Source organism: Cervus canadensis, chromosome X, assembly GCF_019320065.1.
Source record: "Cervus canadensis isolate Bull #8, Minnesota chromosome X, ASM1932006v1, whole genome shotgun sequence".
NCBI classification, from domain to species: Eukaryota; Metazoa; Chordata; class Mammalia; order Artiodactyla; family Cervidae; genus Cervus; species Cervus canadensis.
This window is the reverse complement of record NC_057419.1, coordinates 49,310,027-49,331,888: the sequence shown is the minus strand read 5'-3', so window position 1 is coordinate 49,331,888 and position 21,862 is coordinate 49,310,027. Positions and strand designations below refer to the sequence as shown.

At 42.0% G+C, this 21,862-nt stretch overlaps 1 protein-coding gene across 3 annotated transcripts in view; it reads left to right on the top strand.

The window, feature by feature from the left end:
- Positions 1 to 3,940: 3,940 nt before the first annotated feature.
- The window catches only part of SLC9A7 (solute carrier family 9 member A7), a 155,926-nt gene continuing 138,004 nt past the window's right edge, over positions 3,941 to 21,862 (top strand). For 2 of the 3 annotated variants that reach the window (XM_043457958.1, XM_043457957.1), the window contains exon 1: positions 3,941 to 4,478. In XM_043457958.1, coding sequence (XP_043313893.1) covers positions 4,160 to 4,478 — 319 coding nt within the window. In that variant the 5' untranslated portion in view covers positions 3,941 to 4,159. The remainder of the gene's footprint in view (positions 4,479 to 21,862) is intronic. The other variant, XM_043457955.1, reaches the window with a different exon arrangement.

The following is a 21,862-nucleotide window of genomic DNA, read 5'->3' as shown; positions in this document are numbered from 1 at the left end:
ATACTTTTTTTTTTGGCTTGCACCATGCAACATGTAGGATCTCAGTTCCCAAACAGGGGTCAAACCTGCACCCCCTGCAGTGGAAGCATGGTCTTAATCACTGGACTACCAGGGAAGTCCCTGGTTATCTATTGCTGTGGAAGAAATCACCTTCAAACTTAGTAGCTTAAGATAACACAAATCATGTTATTATTATAGATTAAAGCATTGATTAGGCTTAGCTAGATGATTCTTCCTTGGGGAGGGTCTCTCATATATTTATAGTAAAATGGTGGCTGAGGATAAAATAATCGGAAGGCTCACTCATTCATGTGTGTGGCATTTGGTCTGGGAACACTCAAAAAGCTGGGGCTTCAGTTGTATTCATCTCTACTGCTATGTGATTTCTCCATGGTTTCTCCAGCATGAAAACGTCAAGATAGATAGATTTCTTTTTTTAAAAAAACTTTCCAGCTTTATTGAGATATGAGTGATATATAACACTGTGTAAGGTTAAGTAATATGACATGTTGATTTGATTTACATTACAATATGATCACCACTGTAGCACTAGCTAATATCTCCATCCTGTCACATTACCCCTTCTTTTTTGTGGTGAGAACATTTAAGCTCTACTCTCTTAGCAACTTTCAAGTATATAGTACAGTATTATTATCTATGATCACCATGCTGTACATTAGATTCTCAGAACTTGTTCATCTTATACCTGGAAGTTTACACTCTCTGACCAACATCTCTCCATCTCTTCCATGTCCCCAGTCCCTGGTAGCCAGTACTCTACTCTGTTTCTATCAATTTGGCTTTTTTAGATTCTACATATAAGTAAGATCATACAGTATCTGTTTTTCTCTTGACTTACTTCACTTAGCATAATGCCCTCAAGTTTCATCCATGTTGTTGCAAATGGCAGGATTTCCTTCTTTCTCATGGCTGAATAACATGGTCGTGGAATATTACATATTGCAATATATATATATATCTCACATCTTCTTTATCCATTCATCTGTTGATACTTAGGTTGCTTCCATATCTTTGCATTGTGAGTAATGCTGCAATGAACATGGGGCTGCAGGTATCTTGAGAAGACCTGATCTCAATTTCTTTGAATATATACCCAGAAGTGGGATTGCTGGATCATATGATAACCCTATTTTTAGTTTTTTGAGGACTCTCCATACTGTTTTCCATAGTGGTATCACCACTATAGAAATGGTGGAATTTACATCCCTGCTAACAGTGCACAGAGGTTCCCTTTTCTCCACATCTTTGCCAGCATTTGTTATTCTTGCCTTTTTGATAATAGCCATTCTGACAGGTGGTGATATCTCATTATGGTCTAGATTTCTTACATGGATGCTCAGGGCTCCAAAGTGAGTGGAGAGCAATAGTGTAAGAGTGAGCCATACAGGAACCAGATTGCCTTCTATGACCTAACTTTCCAAGTTGCAAACTTCTGTTCTTTGAGGTGGTTATAAGGGTCTACCAAGGTTCAAGGAGTGAACATAGATGCCATCTCTTAATGGTGGAGCAGAAAGGTTCTGGAAAAATATGTGAGATTGGAAACATGGTTTCTGGCACTTTTAGACAATACAATCTGTTGTAAATACTATGAAATCTGTACTTTTAAGGTAGATCCTAAGTTGTTCTCAGTGTGAATTACAGAGAGAAGCCCTTTCCTTGACTTTTGGAAATCAGGGAGGTTTAATATCAAATTTTAGGATTAGTATGGCCAATTTTCAGCAAAATGGATTTTAGTGAGTCTCTAGAAATTAGATCAAGTTTTCCCATTGGTTAACTTTCTCGAGCATTTGCAATTTCATTGGGAACTTCCATGAAACTTCAAGGTATATGGACTTTGTAGAGATTGTGTGACAGGCTGGAGGAATATGGAAAGATGCTAAAAATCTAGATTAAGAGATTCTCTTGTTGCAAAGAAGGTACTAAACGGGCTTGGCAGAAGGGACCTGAAGGGGAATCAGGAAATCTGCAGTGCTCCAAATATCTTTCCTACCTGATGCCATCTCTGCCCTTATTACTCTTTTTAGTTAAGCTTTGCTTTCTTCAAAGAATCCTTGTAAAAATGCAAACTCCTCTGGGAGAAAATACAAACAGTTGGTACAGATTTCAGAGTGCTTCAGCAAACACTTATGAGCACAGAGCTAGGCACTGGGACTTCAGTGATTCATTAATTCCATCTCTCTTTTCTTCCTTGACCAGGGGAATAAGGTGGATTGAAAAATTCTAGTTCCTGAGGATTTGTTCCGGGAGGCTTTATCATCCAGAATCCACTTTATGAATTTTTTTTTTGATGGAGCTGGGCCTGGTCTTAAGAATCATCAGAAACTCCCTGGGCTATCAGGAGGTCAACATAAAAGGGCCACCAGGGTAATTCTGCCTCATATATTGTCACCTTGCTTATTTAACTTATATGCAGAGTCCATCATTCGAAATGGATGAAACACAAGCTGGAATCAAGATTGCTGGGAGAAATAGCAATAATCTCAGATATGCAGATGACACCACCCTTATGGCAAAAAGAAAAGAGGAACTAAAGAGCCTTTTGATGAAAGTGAAAGAGGAGAGTGAAAAAGCTGACTTAAAACTCAACATTCAAAAAAACAAAGATCAGGGCATCTGGTCTCATTATTTCATGGCAAATAGATGGGGAAACAATGGAAACAGTGACAGACTTTATTTTCTTGGGCTCCAAGATCACTGCAGATGATGACTGAAGCCATGAAATTAAGACACTTGCTCCTTGGAAGAAAAGCTATGAACAACCTAGACAGCATATTATAAAGCAGAGACATTACTCTGGCAACAAAGGTCCATAGTCAAAGCTATGGTTTTTCCAGTAGTCACATATGGATGTGAGAGTTGGACCATAAAGAAGGCCGAGAGGCAAAGAATTGATGCTTTTGAACTGTGGTGTTGAAGAAGACTCTTGAGAGTCCCTTGAACAGCAAGGAGATCAAACCAGTCAATCCTCAAGGAAATCAATCCTGAATATTCATTGGAAGGACTGGTGCTGAAGTTAAAACTCCAATACTTCGGCCACCTGATGCCAAGAACTGACTCATTGGAAAAGACCCTGATGCTGGGAAAGATTAAAGGCAGAAGGAGAAGGGGGTAACAGGATGAGCTGGTTGGAGGGCATCACTGACTTGATGGACATGAGTTTGAGCAAGCTCCTGGAGTTGGTGATGGACGGGAAGCCTGGTGTGCTGCAGTCCACAGGGTCACAAAGAGTCAGACATGACTGAGCCACTGAACTGACAACCACCTGCTGCTCATCTGCCCAGAAGGGCAAGTGTCCAGTTCCTTCTGGTTCAAGCCGCTTCCCTGAGGGTTAGTTCCACAGTGCAGAAAAAGAAGTCCCTCTACTTGCCAAGTGATGGAGGTGCTATTTTTAACACTGCTCCCTCATTTTAACTCCTTATCGGTTCTTACTTTGGGTCAGGTTAAAGCAGAGGTTTGTTTGAATGAAGCCTGACGGATTCTGGGAAGCCCGGAATGCTGGAAGTCACTCTGAGAGATGCGGGAATAGAGGTGTACGGGGGTACCCTGGCTTCAAGGTTCCTGGGCTCCTCCAGAACCGCCACTTTTACTGGGCCCAGAGCGGCTACACACTGGCCAGGGATCAAACACTTCGAGTGGCCCCAGATACAGCGGTCCCAGTCCGCACATCCAAGAAGATGCTCTTGCCAGGCACGGGCGACCTCTGGCGTCCCATTTACGAAGCGCGGCGGCGAGTGCCCAGAAAGCGGCTCCGCGAGCCCAGATGGCCTGGCCAGGTACGCTGGGACCGAGGGAGGAGCTCAGTGAGGAGAGGGGCCCGCGGCCCGGCCCGGGGGCCAGAGGGCGACCTCGTTGGAGCGGGGAAGGGCGGCGGGAAGGGGTTGGGGGCGGGGGGGACGCGGCGCGGCTGGGGGCCGGACAGGTACGCGGGCGGGGGGGGCGGTGCTTGGGGATCTTGCGCACTGCGCGCGCCCCTCCCCCAGCGCGACTCCCGGCGCGGCCCCAGCCCCTGCCCGGCGCGAGCTGGAGGAGGAGCTGCAGCGGCCGCGGCTACTCCGGCAGGTCGGTGGCGCCAGGGGAAGCTGCCGACGGCGCGGGCTGCCGGTCCCAGCGTGCAGGAGGCGCGGGCGGCGCTGGGGCCATGGAGCTTGGTGACGCGGCGCGCCTCGGCTCGGGGCGGGCGGCCCGGGCGCTGCCACCGCGGCTGCTGCTGCTGCCGCTGCTGCTGGGTCGGGGGCTGCGCGGGGCGGCCGCGGCCTCCTCCTCTGGGGCGGCGGCTGAGGACAGCAGCGCCATGGAGGAGCTCGCCACGGAGAAGGAGGCAGAGGAGAGCCATCGGCAGGACAGCGTGAGCCTGCTCACCTTCATCCTGCTGCTCACGCTCACCATCCTCACCATCTGGCTCTTCAAGCACCGCCGGGTTCGCTTCCTGCACGAGACCGGGTTGGCCATGATCTACGGTGAGCACACCCCGCACCCTCGCCCACCGTCCCCTACTCCCCTCGGGCGCCCGGGCTGCTGCGCTTCCGCCCCCCCTTCCCCGCCCCGCACCGCCTTGTGCTCCCCCTTCACTTGCCGACGTGTTTCGTTTCTTTTCCGTTTCCCGCTGAGACGGTCTCGGCTCCCAAGGTCAACTGTCTGCATTTTCGGGCTCCCTATTACCATGAAAATGAATTCCACCTCATTTCGACGTTTCTTCCAGGGGAACCGGGAAAATGAAAGGCACCGGGGTGGTCTGGTTCAGTCCAATCGGTTCTGTTTCAGCTTCGCACCCCACCCCTCGCGCCCCCGCCCCCAGCCCCAGTTCAGCTTCACAGGATGTGTGTGCCGGGGCGGGAGGGGGTGACCTCCTAGGGATCTCTCCACCACTGGAGGAAGGCCACCGTGAGGGTGGGTAAGGGCTGAGGCTTCCTCGACTTGGGTAGGGGCTGACGGGGCTTGGTGGATGCCACATCAATGGTCAACCTGGGTGGGCGCCCAGTTCTGACATCTGTGTTCCCGAATGTCTTGTGAATAAAGTCGGAGCTTGAAGCATTGTGAAAGGTGAGCGTGGTCCAAGACCTACGGTGATGTACCGCCATGGCGGACCTAGTCGGGAAGATGGGCACGCCTCCCACCCTTGTGTCCAAGTGGGAAGTTATACCCACTTGCTTTCTTTAAGAGAAGAGGAGCTTTTGCATTCCTCTGATTGTAACAAGGACGCTGCTTTGAAGATACATTTAAGGGTGGATGAAGAGGAAAAGTAGTGGTTTTAATTCTGAAGTCAGCCTTCTTTTGTTGTGAAAGATGGACTGTGCCATCATCCTTTCCTGAGTTTAATGGCACTGGTGTATTACATACACAAGGGTCAGCACAAATCTTGGCGTCACTGCATGGATGTCAGCCGCAATCTGAATCATCCCTCTTTCCGTGCCATGCCACCCCCTCCACCCTCACACCTGCCCACCATGACATGACTTCAAACGGGAACCAAGTATTCTTTTGAATATAATGCAATGAAGTTAAGGCCCAGGTTGGCATCCTTATGTGAAATAGATGAGTCCACTTAATGACTGTTCCCAGTAGGAAACATTTGACTTCATCAGTTATACTGGAGGGATCTCTCCACTCAATTTCCATTCAGGATTCTGTGATAGAGAATGGAAAGTGAAAACGTTAATCTTTAATGTGACAGTTACCCTTGGCCCTGGGCCTTACTTACTCATGGTGCTTGATTGTTGACAGCCCTGGCTCATGGTCACCAAGGTTATGAAGTGCTCTCCTGGAGCCCTCTAGGTTTTAAAGAGACCTGGCCTAAACAGATCTTGAATTGAAGCAGGACCGGGTCTAAAACTGAGTTTGGTTATTGCAAATTACAGATGTGAACAGAAAACCTGGCCATTCTTGGGGTGTGGTTTGTGTCAATCTGTGACAAATGACTGATGCCCAGGCTAAAGCAGGTGAGCTCGAAGGTTTCCTGAGCTGATAGCAGAGTGGGGAGTTGAAACATGTCATTTCAGGTGGTTGACTCTGAGCAAATGAGCGTTGCCTTTAGCCATAAAAATATTTTTATATTACAGCCCCTAGATCCAATTCATTAAAGTACAGTGTGAAATACTTTTAAAAGGTAGATTGGACAGGCTCATAAATATATGCTCCAAGTGCATGGAAAATGAGATTTAGAAATATATTTTCTGAGGAGTACTCCATGTTCTTAGGAGCTCAGTCACCTTTAGCTTAAGGCTTGAAAACAACAGTAGAATTTTCCTTTGCGGATATGTACTTTTTAAACTCATTTCAATCTTTTAGTCACTGGGATTGTGCTACCAGCGTAGTGTTTCACTTTGTATTATGGAAATCTGGTTTAATTGATGATGTTTAGAAAAGGCAACATCCTCTCATAGCATTCCCTGTAATTTTCTTCTGTGTCTTTGGCTTTTAGTGTTACTTTGAAATGCGGTAAGAAATTTGTTTGTCAATGTGTGATGTCCTAGGTTCTGCCAAATATTAATATCTTGATGTGGATTGCCTGTAACTGAGAGAAAATATTTCTTTTTCTCTAAGAGAGATTTAGTCTTCTGTTTTAAGTTCTGCCTCTGCCCCGCCCCAAGCCCCAAATCTGAATTCTGATGTCATTTTTATTAGCTAACTATCCAGTATATACTTAAGGGATAGAAATTTTGATACAAAAAATTCAATATGAAAATCTTTGAATACTTAAGTGAATGCAGTACAGATTTCGGGACTTCTCTTTCTCAGTAGAAAGACATCAGATTTCATTTCTTGATATCAGTAGAGGAAGTGAGTGTCCTCTGAGTAATAAAGGGCAAAAAAATCTAAGGAAACATTTGTTAAGTATCTGCTGTGTACTGGGTGCCCAAGTTAATTTATGGAGATAGCCAATTTAACTTTTAAATGTTGGTAGGTTTTCATGAGTGAAAGAGTTCAACTGTGAATTTCAAAACTTTTACCTCGAAATGAAAAAAATCTAATTCCCGGCCCTTTAAAAAATACTTAAATGGTACTTTGAGAGGAAAGTCTTTAATATTTAAAATAAATTGTGGTGTGTGTATACATATATATATATATAAAAACAATGTGCTAATATATAGTAATATATTAAAATAAATTGTGATAATATGTGTATTTGCTGGTATAGTCATAAAATATCTCTAGGAGGACATGCAATAGCCTAACACCATTGGTTTCCTTGTAGGGGAGGAACAAGGTAGGTGGTATGTAGGGGTGGGAGGGAAGACATCACTTTATATACTTTTGTGCTTTTTTTTTTGGAACTTTGGAAGTGGAATCACCTAATAGCATGTCCATGCTTCCATTCTGTGGCATTCTTGTGGCATATTAAGATACTCCTCAAATCATCCAGTTTGATGCCCACTACTCCCTATTTAAATCAAATTGTTATTAATTTTCTGTGACTTTTCAATTGTTGGCTGTACCCATGGAACTTTCGGAGCCCTGGGTCTGGAATGGAGACATAACTGGGAAAGGGGGGAGGTTGTCCATCTTTTTCTTTTCTCCTTTTATCTCATTGTCTCCAAAGAAGAGTTGATGTACTTTAGGAGTGGTGTGCACAGATAGATCCCAAAGGACCTAAGGACTGTAAGAGACACGCTGTGAATACTTAGCACTTCAATGGAAAGGAATTCCACCACCCACCAAGGGACAGTTAGAAGCACTCCTCCTCCCTAACCACTGGTCCAGGCAGCTACCAGGGAAGGTGACCATAGACTTGACTCTCTAGGGACCTTGAAGGCAGCCCCGCTCCGCCCCCGCCAGCCCTGTGATGAGGGCTGCAGGGCAGCGAGTGAGGCACTCGCCTGGCACCAGTCTAACTTGTTTTGTCGGTGCAGGGAGCTTCCAGCTGTCTGGCTCTGTACGTGATTAAGTGCCATCCTAAAGTTACCAAGCCCCTCGTGTCTGTGCAGCAAAAATAGCAAGTGTTTGAGGAGGGAAAGGTGGCATAAACAGACTGTGTCAGTTATTGTGGTTCTCTCTCGTGTGTAGAGTAGTTCCACTTTCCCCATAATGTTTTTGTGACAGCTGATACGGGTCCAAAATATCTAACTCTGTCATGCTAGCCTACCACCTGCTTCTCGCTTGCCCCTCCTCCACACCTATTAACTTTTCAAGTTTGTGTTGCACAGAACCTTCAAGGTTCCATGGACCGTGGGCTCGTTGTTGTTTTGCTGGTGCTGGATTGCTAAGCACAGGCTGAGGGAGGGTTCATAGGCAAAGTCTGAAAGGGGAAATTATGGCTTTTTGCAGTAGTGTGAAATTAACATTTGAGCCTGTGAGCAAACATTTCAGAACCACCCTCTTCCTGGTTAATTGGGAGCCCTCCCTCTTTTTCAAGAGCCTTTCACTTTGGCCCTAGATTGGGGAAGCTTTGTATAGTCTCAGTTTGGTACCAGATGCCCTGGGTTCAAATGCTGGCCCCTTACTGGTAAAGATGTGTAACACTGGGCAAGCTCTCTGAACCTTCGTTTCCTTTTTTCAAAAATGGAGACAGTGTCACTCACCTCACAGAATTTTTGTTATTGTGATATTGTAAAGGTCAAGTGTGGTGTGTCTGCTACTTACTTGGTAAATATTAGTTCTCCTTTTCAATTTAGACTTGTGATTCTTTGGTCAGCATTGCTACTTGGGTAGAGTCCTGCTGTAATTTTAAAAGGCATTAAGATACAGTTAGTGGGAGTGATGAGAATTGTCATTTTCTTTTTTAAATAATTTATTTATTTTTTAATTGAAGGAGAATTGCTTTGCAGAATTTTGTTTTCTGTCAAATATCAACATGAACCAGCCATAGGTATACATTGTAATTTTTTGTAGGCCATTTGTTAATAATTTGTTAATAATTTGCTAAGGTAGCTGTTCTACTCTTTTATCCAGCAGTCTCCATTCTTGGGCTTTATATTTCAGAAATAATCACATTACCGTGTTACATTATATAGATGGCGATATTCATTGCAGCAGGAACAAGTTGCAATACTCATTAAGAAGGAACTGGTTAAACTACAGCACATCCCCACTAAGGAATACTGTACAGTTGGGAAAAAGGTGTTTTGAGATGTCCTTTTAAGGCAGCTCACTTAGTGTTGTGGAAGAAACAAGGCACAAAGCAGTAAGTATAGCATTTATTTTTTTAAAGTCCTGTGATATAAATACATAAACATGATACATATACATTTACACATGACGTGTGTGCATCTCTGGAAAGAGGCACAAACTTTGACAGTGGGATCAGTTGTTGGGAGGGAGGAAAGGGAGATGTTACTTTTCCTTTTATACTCTTCTGAATGGCCTCAACTTTCTATAACATTGACCATTACTTCTACAATTGAAACATTTAAAAAATAAAGCAAACAACTTTTTTTATAGCAAAAAATGCATTAGAAACAGATCAGTTATGTGGTTAGGTAGCATTTGTTACTTAAAAGTTACAAATGGAAATAAAATGTGTCTTAAAGTTAGAAAAATGATATTTCCTGAAAGCATTTCTTAGAGCCTTTTTGGAATGATGTAATTAGAAATCACCATTTCACAACCCCCAAAGATAATTAACTTTGACAAGGATTTTCAATGAATTCCAGAGCCATAGGTGAGAGGTTGTGGGGGAACATGGTACTTGCGTGGTGTTGAATATCACACCACAGATTACTTATCTATCACAAAGGAAAGAAGGTGCCTTTACAGTAGAGAGGTCTGGCAGTCAGCATCTTATAACCAGGTCATCAAATTTATCCTTGGTCCTCATGGAACTGTCCAGTATTATGTGCCTCCTGTTGTGTTATAAGAGGAGGCAGACAGCTTTATCTGTGGTATTCATCCTTCACATGCTTCATCTGAATCTAATGGAGGTTTTAGGGGCATCTTCCAGTTGATAGGAAATATAGGGGATAGGGAAATAAGTTATAAAATACCATGTGAAAACAGACATATCCAAAATATGGGACAATCTGTAAGACAGTTGTCCTGGTTTCTTCCAAAAGTCTGTCTATGTCAAGGGAAGCAGAAAGGCAGGATAAGTGACTGAATTGTGTCCTCTCAAAAATTCACATGTTGAAGTCCCATTCCCCATTGTGATGGTCTTTGGAGGTGGAGTCTTTGGGAGTAAATTAGATTTAGAAGGGGTCATGAGGGTGGAGTCTCCATGATGGAATCGGTGCCCTTATAAGAAGAGGAGACCAGATTCTCTCACTCTTCTACCATGTGAGGATAAACCATCTGTTACTCTCATTACACTCTTTGTGACACTGTGGAACTCTAACAGAAGGTTTCATGAAATGGTTAGGCTTACATGACTTGAGAATCAGTAACTTTTCATTTTAGTGTTTTGATTTTCAGGTTCACATGTCTTTTGAAAAACTGCCTCTGTTCCACTTAGAAGGGCGTATATGTTAGGAGAGTTTTCTCTTTGGGTTAAAGCTTGCTCCCTCTCTTTTAATCAATGTAGATATCTGTATTAGGGTAATGGTAGCTGTTTTAATAGACCAACCCCAAATTTCCATGGCCTAACTTGAGAAAACTTCATTTTTTCTCATGTAATGGGCCAGTGCAGGGATCTGGCAGGTGGCTCTCCATGTAGTGGTGATTCAGGGACCAGGTGCCTTCCATTTTGTGGCTTATCTGTCCCTTGGGCTGTTGGAATCCTCACCCTCCAGCCCATGAAGGAAGGAAGGAAAAGAAGATCATAAGGGGAAGACTTACATACTAAACCTGGAAGTGGTGCACATTGCTCTGCTGCTTCTGTTGGACAGAATTTGGTCATGAGGCCACATTGAACTGGAAGGGAGGCAGGAAGATGTAGTCTAGTTGGAGTAAGAGGAACAGGTTTGGAAAGCAGCTAGCCAATCTCTGCTGAAGTATTTGAATAATACTTTGTCATACATAACCAGAAAAGAAACGTAGTAGGATTTGCATGCATTTTTGTTGTTGGTTGTTGATAAAGTAAATTTTCAAGTGATCCAGTTTGAATAGGGCATTCATCTCGAGTTTATGAAGTTGCTTCAATGAACCTATCAGCATCACCTGGAGAGCTTATTAAAAATGGCGGGTCTGGCCCCAGACTGATTGAGAATGTCTCAGTGAGGCCCAGAAATCTGTGATTCAATGCATTACCAGGGATTTTAAATACTGAAATTTAAAATTTAAATACTGAAATTTCAATACTGAAATTTGAAACTCACTGCTACAGAATATTTGTTTTGATCCTTTAAATACATCCACTACACTGCTTGCAATTAAATAAATGTGGTAAAAAGTAGCAGCTGTTTATTGAGTACCTACTATCATGGTCAAGTACCATATTATTTTGCATAGTTTAAGCCATATAACCTTCACAGAAAATGTAATGAAGACTGTATTATTGGTCCCATTTTGCCAGATGAATAAATTGAAAGTTAGGTTTAGTATCTCATTTGTTTAGGGTCACACATTTGAGATTGGTAAATGGGGATCTATTGAAGGATGGGATCAATAGGTTGAGGATGTATTTGGCCAGGATAGAGGGGAACCTGAATTCTGCCCTGATCACCTGCTTCCAGGAGGTCTTTGAGGGAAATTCATGCCCAGAGTATAAAACAAAGCAAAGTGACCCTTTATTATTAGCTGGGGCTTTGGCTCCAAATTCCAGTATACAGCTGCAAGGGGTGAGGTTGGCCAGTTTAGAAGAATCCCTTTTCCTATGCTAGATTGGCCTTGGGCCCTTGAATCCAAGTGAAGCCAAGATATCTGCTCATTTGTATTCCAAAGGCCACATTCCAGGTGTTACTCCCTTGCCATGCGTTACGGACTGAATGTCCGTGCCCCTCAAAAATCTTATGCTGAAATCCTAGCTCCCAGGGTGATGATGGTAATGGGACATTTGGCCTTTAGGAAGTAATTAGGTCAAAGGTGGAGCCCCTCATGAATGGGATTGGTGCTCTTAAAAAGAGGCCCCAGAGAACTGTCCATCCTGTGAGGGGACAACAGGAAGTTGGCAGTGTGCAGCCTGGAAGAGGACTCTCACCAGGACCGGAACATGCCAGTGCCCTGATTTTGGATTTCCAGCCTCCAGGACTGGGAGAGAGAAATTTCACTGGTTTATAGGCTGCATAGCCTGTGGTACTTTGTTACGGCAGCCTGAACTAAGACAGTATGACAGAAGGCTTCCAGTGTTACCGGGGAAAACAGTCAAACAATGATCAGAATGGCTGCTCTAGGCCTTCTCAGGTGGGAGTAGTTGCCTAAAAGTATTCTCATTTCTACACATCACTATCACAGAGGTGGGGAGGCAAATTGAGCTGGGTCTGTCACACTCTTGGGTCTCTCTGCTCTTACTGTGCTAGTTGTCGCAGGCATATCAGTATTTTGGAGAGAGTTTCCAAAATACGTTAGAAAGAAACCCAGTGCAGGCTGGAGTGTCTTTTGTTTGCTGCTGTCTCTGTCCCTAGAACAGTCATAACACATAGTAGGTGCTATGGCAACATTTATTTAATGGATTCTACCTTGTCTAACAAAAAGATGCTGTAACACCGCTTAGCACTAAAGATCCTTCAAGTTCTTGTGCCTCAGATTTACACTGAGAAGGAAGCTTTTCTGAAAACATCTGCTTGAATCACAGAGAACTGTTTAAGGAAGGAGAATGAAGGGATAGGTGAATAGATGTTTGCAGAAACTTGTATATTTAACTGATAAGCCACATGGTGGTTTTTTTTCTTTTTTCTTGTGGTAAAATATGTATAATATAAAGTTTGTCATTTTAATTATTTTAGTTGTATAATTTGCTAACATTTGTAACATTTACAAAATTGTGTGGCTATCACCACTATTTCCAAAATGTTTTCATTTTCCCAAACAAAAACCTTGTACTCATTAAGCAATAATGCCCCATTCCACCCTCCTCCTAACCTCTGATAACCTTTAATCTACTTTCTGTCTCAATGAATTTGCCTATTCTAGAGATCTCATATAAGTGTATTCATACAATATTTGATCTGATTTTTTTTCACTTAGAATAATAATTTCAAGGTTCATCCATATTGTAGTAGGTATATGAACTTCATTCCTTTCTGTGGCTGATTAGTATCCCGTTGTATATACACACTATATTTTGTTTATTCATTCATCAGTTCAGGGACACTTGGGTTGTTTCTACCTTTTGGCAACTGGTGGTATAATGCTGCTATGAACATTTGTATACATGTATCTGTTTGAGTCCCTATTTTCAATTCTTTTGAGTATATACCTATAAGTAGAATTGCTGTGTCATAAGGTACTTATATGGGTAACTTTTTGAGGAACTACCAAACTGTTTTCCAAAGTGGCTGCAATATTTTACACTTCCACTACAGTGTACAGGGGTTCCAATATCACTGCATCCTCTCCAATACTTTTTTTAAAATAGTCACCCTAGGGACTTCCTTGATGGCCCAGTGGCTGAGACTCTGCCCTCTCAATGCAGGGGCCTAGGTGTGATCCCTGGTCAGGAAGCTAGATCTCACTTGCCACAACTAAGACCTGGTGCAGCAAAAAAAAAAAAAAAAAAGACAGTCATCCTAGTCGTTGTGAAGTGTTAGTTTATTATGGGTTTGATTTACACTTCCCTAAAGGCTAGAGAGGAGAAGACAATGGCAACCCACTCCAGTACTCTTGCCTGGAAACTCCCATGGACGGAGGAGCCTGGTAGGCTGCAGTCCATGGGATCGCGAAGAGTTGGACATGACTGAGCAACTTCACTTTCACTTTTCACTTTCATGCATTGCAGAAGGAAATGGCAACCCATTCCAGTGTCCTTGCCTGGACAATCCCAGGGATGGCGAAGCCTGGTGGGCTGCCATCTATGGGATCGCACAGAGTCGGACATGACTAAAGCGACTTAGCCACAGCAGCAGTAGCAAGGGCTAGAGATGTTGAGCATTTCACATGCTCATTGGCTATTTGTATATCTATTTGGAGAAGTGTTCATTCACACCTCTGCCTGTTTTAAAAATTGGGTTATTTTTTGTTGTTGCGTTTTAGGAGCTCTTTGTATATTCTGGATATTATTCTCTTATCAGATGTGGTTTGCAAATACTTTCTTCTATCCATTGGGTTGCCTTTTCACTCTGTGGTAGTGTCCTTTGATGTGCAAGGTTTTAATTTTGATGAAGTTTAGTTTATATATATTTTTTCTTTTGTTGCTTATGCTTTGATATCATATCCAAGAAGAAATCATTGCCAAATCTAATGCCATAAAGCTTTCCTCCTATATTTTCTTCCAAGAGTTTTTATAGTTTTAGTATTTATTTATTTATTTGCCTGAGCTGCACAGCTTGTAGCATCTTAGTTCCCTGACCAGGGATCAAACCCGGCTCTGGCAGAGAAAGATCTGACTCCTAACCACTGGACTTCTAGGGAATTCCCAGTTTTAGCTTTGAAGTTTAGACTGTTGATCTGTTTTGAGTTAATTTTTGTATATGATTTTTAAAAATTTCCTTTTTGGATTGTTCATTACTAGCATATAGAAGTAGGACTGAAGTTTTTTTTGGGGGGTGTTGATTTTATAGCCTGTTCAGTTCAGTTCAGTCACTCAGTCATGTCCGACTCTTTGCGACCCCGTGAATCGCAGCATGCCAGGCCTCCCTGTCCATCACCAACCCCCAGAGTTTACTCAAACTCATGTCCATCGAGTCGGTGATGCCATCCAACCATCTCTCCTCTGTCGTCCCCTTCTCCTCCTGCCCCCAATCCCTCCCAGCATCAGGGTCTTTTCCAATGAGTCAACTGTTTGCATGAGATGGCCAAAGTATTGGGGTTTCAGCTTCAGCATCAGTCTTTCCAATGAGCACCCAGGACTGACCTCTTTTAGGATGGACTGGTTGGATCTCGTTGCAGTCCAAGGGACTCTCAAGAATCTTCTCCAACACCACAGCTCAAATTTGTTTTATCATCTCTAACAGGTTTTTTTTTTTTTGGGTGTATATTCTTTAGGGTTTTATATGCAAGGGAGAAAGATGTAATAGGTGGAATATGAAAGAGTCTAGATGTGGGCTTCTAAAGGGGTGGAGTTTCACAGAACAAGCTTCTTGCAGCAAGTAAATGCAACAATGAATGCAGTGTTTCTGCCCAGCAAAGCTTGTTCAAGTCTCAGATATTTTTTTTTTAAATAAGGACTGATTAAGTACTCTTACCAAAATTTCTGGTTGCCAGAAGAAAGCAGGTGTGCTGTATGGATTACATTTGTAGAAACTATCTAGCCATATTCAATATTCCAGGCACATGAAACAACCTTATCAATTAGTAGCATGGGGGATATTTTACAGGTCAAATTCTCAGGAACTATTGTATGGGTCAGTCATACAAGCAGGCCTCCTAGAGATAGCAACATCGGGCCTATTATATTAACTTATTCTGAAGGGTGGTATCATCTGACTGTTAGCTTTTTGTGCTCCTGAGGCTTCTTCAATTTCATGACACTTTTATTTTAAAAAATCATCTCTTTTTTAGATTTATTAATTTTATTTAAAAATTATCATGAGTAATATTGACTTTCTATGTACAGTTTTATGAATTTTATAACATGTATAGATATATGTAACCACCATCACCACAGTTGAGGTGAATATGAATTCCTTCACCCTAAAAAACTCATGCTACCACACTGCCCTGACAGTCACTGACCTGTGCTTCATCACTATTGTTTTGTCTTTGAAATATCAACATAAATGGAGTCCTTCAGTATGTAACCTTTTGGGATTAATTTTTTCACTCACCATAAGGCCTTTGAGATTTAGCCATGTCATTGCAAGTATCTATAATTAGTTCCTTTTTATTGCTGAGTTGAATTTCATTTTATGGATATACCGTAGTTTGTTTGCAAGTTGAAGGACATTTAGATTGTTTCCAGTCTTTTTTTTTTTGTGATTATGAATAGAGCTACTATGAACATTACTGGCTCTCCTGGTGTCTCATTGGTAAAGAATCCGCCTGCAATGCAGGGGATGCAGGTTTAATCCCTCTGTGAGGAAGATTCTCTGGAGGAGGAAATGGCAACCCATGCCAGTATTCTTGCCTGGGAAATCCCAGGGACAGAGGAGCCTGGCGGGCTACAGTCCATACAGTCCATACACTCTGGGATTGCAGAGTCAGACATGACTGAGCTACTGAGCACGCATGAACTATGAACACTAGCATACAGGGTTTTGTGTGAATGTAAGTTTCCATTTTTCTATGATAAATACCCATTATTGGGATTGATGAGTCATAGGGTAAGCATGTGTTTAGCTTTATAAAAAAATTGTCAAACTGTTTTCTAGAGTAGTTGTACATTCCAACCAGCAATATATAAGTGTTCTAGTTGTTCCACGTTCTCTCCAGCACTTAGTATTGTTAGTATTTTTAATTTTACCCATTCTAATAGATGTGTAGTGGTATCTCATTGTGGTTTTAATTTGCATTTTCCTGATGCTTAACATCTTTTCTTGTATTTATTTGTCATTTTTCACATATTCTTTTTGGTGAAGTGACTGTTCAAGTGTTTTGCTCATTTTCTAATTCTATTGTTTTCTTTGAATTTTGAGTTCTTTTTATATTCTGGAATCAAGACCTTTGTTAGATATGTAATATGAAAATGTTCTCTTCTAGTTTGTAGCTTTTTTTCATCTTACAGTGTCTTTTGCAGAGCAAATGTTTTCAATTTTGATGCAAGCCAGTTTATCAACTTTTCCTTTTTCATTGACTGTGCTTTTGGTGTCATGTCTAAAAATTTTTTCTTTAACCCCAGGTCAAGAGGGTTTGTTTTCTTCTAAAAGCTTTATGGTTTTGCATTTTGTACATTTAGATCTGTGATTTATTTGGAGTTATTTTTTGACTAAGGTAAGTTTTGACATAAGGTAAGTTTAGGTTGAGATTCATTTTTTTGCATGTGGATGTTTCATTGTTGAAAAGGTGATCTTTTCTTCATTGAATTACTTCTGCAACTTCTTCCAAAATCAATTATATATATATAGCCATGCCACAAAGCTTACGGGATCTTGCTTCCTTGACCAGGGATTGAACCCTGAGCCCTGGACAGTGAAAGCACACAGTCTTAACCACTGAATAGCCAGGGAATTCCCTCAACTGCCCATATTTGTGTGGATGTATTTCTGGACTTCCTCTTGTGTTCCACTGATCTCTATATCTAGCTTTTTGCCAGTACCGTAGTATCTTGCTTGCTGCAGCTTTGTAGTACATCTTAAAATTGGGTAGTGTGAGTCCTCCATCTTTATTCTTTAACAGAATTGTTTTGACTGTTTTATTTCAAATCTTCTGTATTAATTATTTTCTATGTAGTTCTATCAATTATTTACCACAACTTTAGGGCACTTTTATCATGCCCCCTAAAAAACCCTGTATTCAAAATCCTTTCAAATTATTCTTTCTCCTCATAGGCATATGCTGATTTCTCCTGAACACCTGAGGGAGAGACCCCTGTGGATCTCCAGGATTCTCTCTGTGTTTGGGTCTCCTTTCTGGTACTTAGTCCTGTGAACTTTAGCTGCCTTTGTATCCAGAATCCCAGCTTTGTCAGTTTCGGGAGTTAGCTAGACATGTCTCTGTTTCCCCTCCTTGTTTTATGGCTTGGAAACTCTCTTAAGGCAATAAGCTGGAGTAGTCAAGAACTAACCTTATTACCCGCCCCCATCTCTCAATCACCTCTTCATTGCCTCCTCTTCAGTGTCTTGAAAACCATTATCTCATGTATTTATGTTTGTTTTCATTTAAGGCATGAAGCTAATTCCAGTCCCTCTTTCTCTGTCTTGTCTCGGAGTGGATGCCTTAATTCCATAAAGGAGTTTTGGTCTTTTTTTTTTTTTTTTTGGTCATTGTAACCCCCATACACACTCTTTTTGTGTTACTTATATTGAACTCTGGACTTCATGTGTGTATCTGTGTTTTTATACAGCTATGCATTTTTTATTTGAGGATAATTGCTTTACAGTGTTGTGTTGGTTTCTGCCATACCTCAACAGCTATGCATTTTTATATACACATGAACACACATTTAAAACAAGCCTACCATGGATGATCTTATTCTAGTCTAGGAATCTGTTGGCTATGGTACATTTTTACTGCTGAGAGAACCAGGGAAAGAAACAATTGCATTCATTAACAGAGTAGGCTATGAATGAGCTGGAGTGATTCTCTTCAGTGGTATGAATGAGAAAATTGTCTCTTTTCAATGGCAGTGTTGTGTAGAGTGTTTATGATGGCACTGGAGAGAGACACAGACAAGACGGTAATACTGCAGTGTCACCTGAAAAAAAATGCATGACATGAAAGTTGTGAGCTTTATTTGGGGACCTGAGCCTGGGAGACAGCCTCTCAGATAGTTCTGAGGAACTTCTGCTAAGAGGTGATGGAGAAGCCAGAATATCTATGAACTGGTGGGCAACTGTAGTGGCTAATGGTTTGATCTTTGTAGAACTGGAATGACAGGCAGTATTTTTTCTTTACAGTAGTGATTTTTATTTATTGTGGGGATATTTGGTAAAGGGTAGTGCTCTGATGTGGCAGATAAAGTCTCAATCCCAGTCCAGTCAGAAAAAAAGAAGCAAGTAGTTCAGTAGGAGACAGTTGTGAAACAGGCGTTGGAAAAGCTGAGAAGCCAACCAGGGTGCATTGAAGTGACCTAGGGATAAAGCAACAGCAGGAAGCCACTGTCACCCCTAGGGTGGACGTAGGGAGAAGGTGGTGTTACCAGAGTCCTGGAGCGAGGTTGCCTGAGATACCCTCGCCTCTTTCCTCTCACCCTCTTGTCTCTCACTGGTGCCACCCATTGGATGAATTTAACTGGAAGCCACTTGGAAGGGGGCCTGGAAATGTAGATTACAGGAGTTCATCCTTGTTTCCTGTCCCCTGGAACATGTAGCAGAACAACAAAGGGTAGAAAATGGATCTGAGGTCACATAAGACCAGGACTGGTGTGAAGATCCTTCCTCAAATTGAATGTCCATTCTGAAATACAATATTTCTAATACCTAGATATGGTCCAGAAGGGAGGGGGAAAGCTGCATGGTCAAGGGTCCAAAGAGCCAATATTCCTGTCAGCAGTCTGGGGGGAAGGAAGCTAGGTGTTAAGGTAAAAGCTGGATTTGCTATGATAATATATGCCTAAAGAATGGGATGAGGTAATTATGATAAATAGTTGTTCTCAGTTGAAATGTTAAGTATCTGCATGAACAGACCCCACATCCGCTATTTTGTAAGCTTATCTACTGATGCTGTTTGATTGAGTTATTATACATTATTTAAGGAGAGGAAGTGATGGTAGATATGAGGAGAGAAGGAAGGACCCTTATGGTTTTTATTCATTTTTTATTTGGCTTCACTGTGTTGCTTGTGGGATCTTAGTTCCCCAACCAGGGATTGAACCCAGGCCATGACAGTGGAACCTCTGAGTCCTGACCACTGGACCAACAGGATATTCCTGGAAGGACCCTTTTTGTAGTGTAACTAACATTATAATTTAATGTATATATTATTAATCTTTATAAACAAAATGGTAGATATTTCTGTAACAGTGTCTTTTTGTTTTTTAATCACAGGGCTATGTTAACAGTGGTATCCTAGCATCTCTAAGCCCTTTATTGATGAGTTCAGCCAGGGAAACTGTGCCTGTGGAGGGTACTAATCTCTGAGTCCATGTTTTAAAGTGATGTCTCTTTAATTTCTACAATTCAGTTAACTAGGAACAGTCCTAGTTACAGTTGGGTTTCTGTAAAAGAGGGCATCTCCAGGGGAGTGAGTCAGTTAAGCACCTGCTGTATTCTCAGTCTCCCCCACTGGTATGGAGGGCCTGGTTAGGCCCCGAAAATGACACAAGGTCAATGATACAGGCTTGAGTTTAGTCTACCTCAAAAGGCCAAATGGACATCAAACATTTTGTGTGTTACAGGAACATATAAGTTGGTGAAAACAAGTTTTTTTTTTTTTTTTTTTCCGGCCTTACCACTCAGCTTATAAGAATGTTAGTTCCCTAACCAGGGATTGAAGCCACATCCTTGGCAGTAAAAGAACAGAGTTCTAACCACTGGACTGCCAGAGGACTCCCAACAATTGAAATTATTGTAACCCAGGCAGGTATATCAGTTATTTCAAGCTGATCAGAATCCTTAATTAGATATCAACACTTTAGGAATGTTCAATCTTTAGATTATTTGTTGGATTAGCAAAATGCCCAGTGAATTGTTAGTACATTGTAATTTGCTTGACACAGTCTTTCAGTGTTTCAAATGTCTAGACTTTGTGGGAAAAGACTGCATGTAAAGTATAAGTACACTTGAAAAGCTAATGAACAGCCTTCTGATTTCTGTTCAGAGATGTGCACTGTAGAGTTCCCATCCTTAAAACAAGAAAAAAGCTAGACAAATTGCAAATTCATGATTTTTCTTGAACCCAACAGAACACTGAGGTTTCTGACCATACTACTAACCCCAAATCAGAAGACACAGGTGCCACTGTAGGGGTAAATAGTGCAGGAATGTTAGCTTACCTGAGATAGACACTGCTGAATGTCATATAAGCCAGTAAGATCAAATTGTTAATGAATTGCCAAAGGTTGGGGGCCATAGGTTTAGAAGGTTCTCACCCTCTTGCAGACTTTTTCTTCATGGTCCCCATCAGGTCCTCACAGGGAAGATCAGGAAGATTCCTGAGAAAGTGTCTCCTGCATGCTGGCTAAGATAGTGGAACAACAGCCACTGCCCAAATCTGCCCAGACGTATCTCCTCATCTCCCAAAGGAACAAAAGTTTTCATTTGCAGGAAGAAAGGGAACAAAAACAGGTGGAAACCCACTGTGCCTGGGAAAGGAGAGCAGGAAAAACAATGAAGCTATACTTCAGCTCTGGGAGTTGGTGATGGACAGGGAAGCCTGGTGTGCTGCAGTCAATGGGGTCACAAAGAGTTGGACATGACTGAGTGACTGAATTGAATTGAACTCTTAGAGTAGGAAAGGAATATCATATTTCTGAGCCCAGAATTTTGCTTTGAACGAGGATCACATGCTTATGAAGGCCACAGCCCCAAGACCCAGGGCCACAGTACCTATCTAATATTGAGAACTGATCAGAATAGAAGAGACTGCCCCCATTTCCTACCTCCCTGCTACCAAGCCAACAAGCATCAAGTAAAGGTAGCAATAGAACTGATAAAATGGAATCATAAAACATACTCAGTAAAGCCTAGAGAAAGCAGAGAGGAGGCTAATTGCTTTACAATATTGTAGTGGTTTTTGCCATACATTGACATGAATCAGCCATGGATTTACATGTGTTCCCCGTCCCGATCCCCTCTCCCACCTCCCTCCCCACCCCATCCCTCTGGTTCTTCCCAGTGCACCAGCCCCAAGCACTTGTCTCATGCATCCAACCTGGACTGGTGATCTGTTTCACCCTTGATAAAAATAAATGGGAAAAAAAAGCAGAGAGGAAAAGACAAATGAAGAACAAATGAAACAAATAAAAAATAGCTAACAAGACAGTAGATTTTAATCCTGCCAGATCAGTAATCAGTAATTATTGATTACAGTTAATCAGTAATTTAAATGTGAAAATGTGAATGGTCTAAAAGGCAGAACTTGTCAGATTGTATTTTTTTTTTTTAATTTTATTTTTTTATTTTATTTATTTTTTTTTTTCCAGTGGGTCTTGTCATACATTGATATGAATCAGCCATGGATTTACATGTATTCCCAATCCTGATCCCCCCTCCCACCTCCCTCTCCACCCGATTCCTCTGGGTCTTCCCAGTGCACCAGGCCCGAGCACTTGTCTCATGCATCCCACCTGGGCTGGTGATCTGTTCACCCATAGATAGTTAATACATGCTGTTCTTTTGAAATT